At 39.2% G+C, this 4,970-nt stretch overlaps 1 protein-coding gene across 1 annotated transcript; it reads left to right on the forward strand.

Moving 5' to 3' along the window:
• LOC110259714 (olfactory receptor 5AN1-like) lies at positions 237–1,175 on the forward strand. The gene has a single exon (XM_021085461.1). The coding sequence runs from the start codon at positions 237–239 to the stop codon at positions 1,173–1,175; it is 939 nt and encodes a 312-aa protein (XP_020941120.1).

Here is a 4,970-nt window from a genome sequence, read left to right on the forward strand (position 1 = left end):
TATAAATTATCATGAGACCTCATGACATAACTGAGAACCTGAAGCACTGAGAAGGTACATGCTGACATTTCAAGATGATAAGCTGAGATATTACCCCAAGACCGTGAAGCACTTTCCCTTTTCCAGTGTTCAGTGGAGGAAAAATGTGGCATGCATTAGCATTGTAACACTACCATTTCACCTGAGTCAGCAATGCATTCTCTTGTCTCTTTTCTGACTTCAGGAGTACAAAGCCAATGACCGGGGAAGACAATATTACAGATAACACCGATTTTGTCCTCTTGGGATTCTCAGATTTTCCCCACATCAGACCAGCCCTCTTTGTGGTGTTCCTGGTGATATATATTTTGACTCTGACTTGGAATCTGTGTCTCATTGTCCTGATAGGGATGGATTCCCACCTCCACATACCCATGTACTTCTTCCTCAGTAATCTGTCCTTTATAGACATCTGCTATGTGAGCTCTACAGCCCCCAAGATGCTCTACGACTTCTTCCAGGCAAAGCCAACTATCACCGTTGTGGGTTGTGCCATTCAATACTTTGTGTTTTCAACCATGGGACTGAGCGAGTGTTGTCTCATGACAGTCATGGCTTATGACCGCTATGCTGCCATTTGTAACCCACTCCTCTATTCATCCATCGTGTCACCCTCTCTCTGTGGTCGGATGGTGCTGGGGTCCTATATGGCTGGACTCTCTGCTTCTCTGTCCCAAGTGTGTGCCATGCTTCAGCTCCACTTCTGTGGGCCCAATGTCATCCACCACTTCTTCTGTGACATGCCCCAGCTGTTAGTTCTTTCCTGCACTGACACGTTCTTTGTACGACTCTTGACTGCTATTTTAGCACTGATCTTTGGGATAATAAATGCCCTGGTTATCATGATGTCCTATGTCTACATTGTCATCTCCATCATGAAGATCACTTCCGCAAAAGGCTGGTCCAAGGCTTTCAACACCTGTGCTTCTCACATGACAGCAGTTACCCTCTTCTACACCTCAAGTATGTTTGTCTATTTGAGTTCCAGCTCTGGTGGTTCCTCCAGCTTTGACAGATTTGCCTCAGTCTTCTACACTGTGGTGATTCCCATGTTGAACCCTTTGATATACAGTCTGAGGAACAAAGACATCAAAGATGCCTGGAAGCGACTGAAAAAGAAGAAAGAGTGTTGCTGAGGTAACAGATTGTGATGTCTGACAGGTTTGTCCTGTTAGAACCACTTTACCACACAATAATATTCACATGAATGGAGAATAACTATATTCATGCTCCCTTGCACAGTAAAGGTTAAATTTGACTCAGATAATATGTCAAAATGGACCAACAGCTGAATCCCACCACAGAATCCATGATTCTCTAAGTCCATGTGGCCCATTATTTTCATTCTATTTGTGGTGTGTCTTCAACTTTTATTCATCTATCAGCAAGTGTTCGTGAAACTTTATTTCCTTCCTTCCTTCCTTCCTTCCTTCCTTCCTTCCTTCCTTCCTTCCTTCCTTCCTTTCTTTCTTTCTTTCTTTCTTTCTTTCTTTCTTTCTTTCTTTCTTTCTTTCTTTCTTTCTTCCCACTGTACAGCATGGGCATTAGGTTGCTCTTACATGTATACCTTTTTTCCTGACCATTTGTTCTGTTGCAATAAGAGTATCTAGACATAGTTCTCAATGCTACTTAGAAGAATCTCCTTGTAAATCTATTCTAAGTTGTATCTGATAAGCCCAAGCTCCCGATCCCTCCCACTCCCTCCCTCTCTTGTTGGGCAGCCACAAGTCTATTTTCCAAGTCCATGATTTTCTTTTCCGTGGAGTCATTCATTTGTGCTGTATGTTAGATTCCAGTTATAAGTGATATCATATGGTATTTGTCTGTGTCTTTGTGGCTGATTTCACTCAGTATGAGAGTCTCTAGTTCCATCCATGTTGCTACAAATGGCATTATGTCATTCTTTTTATGGCTGAGTAGTATTCCATTGTGTATATATACCACATCTTCCAAATCCAATCATCTGTCGATGGACATTTGGATTGTTTCCATGTCCTGGCTATTGTGAATAGTGCTGCAATGAACATGCGGGTGCATGTGTCTTTTTTAAGTAGAGTTTTGTCTGGATATATACCCAAGAGTGGGATTGCAGGGTCATATGGAAGTTCTATGTATAGATTTCTAAGGTATCTCCAAACTGTTCTCCATAGTGGCTGTACCAGTTGACATTCCCACCAACAGTGCAGGAGGGTTCCCTTTTCTCCACAGCCCCTCCAGCACTTGTTATTTGTGGACTTCTGAATGATGGCCATTCTGACTGGTGTGAGGTGGTATCTCATGGTAGTTTTGATTTGCATTTCTCTTATAATCAGCGATATTGAGCATTTTTTCATGTGTTTGCTGGCCATCTGTATATCTTCCTTGGAGAACAGTCTATTCAGGTCTTTTGCCCATTTTTCCATTGATTGGTTGGTTTTTTTGCTGTTGGGTTGTATAAGTTGCTTATATATTCTAGAGATTAAGCCCTTGTCGGTTGCCTCATTTGAAACTATTTTCTCCCATTCTGTAAGTTGTCTTTTTGTTTTCTTTTTGGTTTCCTTTGCTGTGCAAAAGCTTTTCAGTTTGATGAGGTCCCATGGGTTTATTTTTGCTCTAATTTCTGTTGCTTTGGGAGGCTGACCTGAGAAAACATTCATGATGTTGATGTCAGAGAGTGTTTTGCCTATGGTTTCTTCTAGTACTTTGATGGTGTCCTGTCGTATATTTAAGTCTTTCAGCCATTTGGAGTTTATTTTTGTTTATGGTGTGAGGGTGTGTTCTAGTTTCATTGCTTTGCATGCAGCTGTCCAGGTTTCCCAGCAATGCTTGCTGAGTAGACTTTCTTTTTCCCATTTTATGTTCTTGCCCCCTTTGTCAAAGATTAATTGATCATAGGTGTCAGGGTTTATTTCTGGATTCTCCATTCTATTCCATTGGTCTGTCTGTCTGTTTTGGTACCAGTACCACACTGTTTTGATGTCTGTGGCTTTGTAATATTTCTTGAAGTCTGGGAGAGTTATGCCTCCTGCTTGTTTTTTGTTTCTCAGTATTGCTTTGGCAATTCTGGGTCTTTTGTTGTTCCATATAAATTTTTTGATTGTTTGTTCTAGTTTTGTGGAAAGTGTTGTGGGTAATTTGATAGGGATTTCATTGAATCTGTAGATTGCTTTGGGAAGTATGGCCATTTTTACAATGTTGATTTTTCCAATCCAGGAACATGGAATATCTTTCCATTTCTTTACGTCTTCTTTGATTTCTTTGATTAACATTTTTTAGTTCTTGGCATATAAGTCCTTTACCTCCTTGGTCAGGTGTATTCCGAGGTGTTTGATTTTTTGAGGTGCATTTTTAAAAGGTATTGTCTTTCTGTATTCCTTTTCTAAAATTTCATTGTTGGTATACAGAAATGCGACTGATTTCTGAATGTTCATCTTATATCCTGCTACCTTGCTGAATTTATTAATCGGTTCAAGCAATTTTTGGGTTGAGTCCTTAGGGTTTTCTAGGTATAATATCATGACGTCTGCATACAGTGACAGTTTTATCTCTTGTCTTCCTATATTGGATGCCTTTTATTTCTTTTGTTTGTCTAATTGCTATGGCTAGGTCTTCCAAAACTATGTTGAAGAGCAGTGGTGAGAGTGGGCATCCCTATATTGTTCCAGATTTGAGTGAGAAGGCTTTCAGTTTTGCTCCATTGAGTATTATATTTGCTGTGGGTTTGTCATAAATGGCTTTGATTATGTTCAGGAATGTTCCCTCTATACCCACTTTGGCGAGGGTCTTGATCATGTATGGATGCTGGACTTTGTCAAATGCTTTTTCTGCATCTATTGAGATGATCATATGGTTTTTGACTTTTCTTTTGTTAATGTGGTGTGTGACATTGCTTGATTTTTGTATGTTGAACCATCCTTGTGAACCTGGGATGAACTCTACCTGGCCATGGTGTATGATCTTTTTGATACGTTGTTGGATTCTGTTGGCTAAGATTTTGTTGAGAATTTTTGCATCTATATTCATCAAAGATATTGGCCAATAGTTTTCTTTTTTGGTGGTACCTTTGCCTGGTTTTGGAATGAGGGTGATGGTGGCATCATAGAATGTCTTTGGAAGTGTTCCTTCTTCTTCAAACTTTTGAAAAAGTTTAAGGCAGATGGGCACCAGATCCTCTTTACATGTTTGGTAGACTTCTCTTGTGAGGCCATCAGGTCCTGGAGTTTTATTTGTAGGGAGTGTTTTTATGACATCTTCAATTTCATTTGTAGTGATCGGTCTGTTCCTTTGTGATTCAGTTCTGGCAGGTTGTAAGATTCTAGAAAATTGTCCATTTCTTCCAGATTGTCAAATTTGTTGCCATATAGTTGTTCATAGTATTCTCTTATGGTTTTTTGTATTTCTGCAGTATCTGTTGTGATTTCTCCTTTTTCATCTCTAATTTTGGTTATTTGGGTTCTTTCTCTCCTCTTTTTAGTGAGTCTGGCTAGGGGTTTGTCAATTTTGTTTACCTTTTCAAAGAACCAGCTCTTGGTTTTATTAATTTTCTCTATTGTTTTTGAATCTCTATTTTATTGATTTCTTCTTTGATGTTTATAATTTCCTTCCTTCTGCTGACTTTAGGTCTTTTTTGTTCTTCTTTTTCTAATTCGTATAGGTGAAGGGTTACGTTGTCAGTTTGGGATCTTTCTTCTTTTTTGAGAAAGGCCTGTATTGCTATAAATTTCCCTCTGAGCACTGCTTTTGCAGCATCCCATAGATTTTGAGAGGCTGTGTCTTCATTATCATTTGTCTCAAGGTATTTTTAAATTTCCTTCTTGATTTCCTCATTAACCCATTGGTTTTTTTAGTAGCATGTTGTTTAGTCTCCACATAGTAGGTTTTTTTCTCATTTCTTTTCCTGTGGTTGATTTCTAGTTTCATGGCATTGTGGTCAGAGAAGATAGTTGAAATAA

Source organism: Sus scrofa, chromosome 2 (assembly GCF_000003025.6).
Source record: "Sus scrofa isolate TJ Tabasco breed Duroc chromosome 2, Sscrofa11.1, whole genome shotgun sequence".
Lineage (NCBI taxonomy): Eukaryota > Metazoa > Chordata > Mammalia > Artiodactyla > Suidae > Sus > Sus scrofa.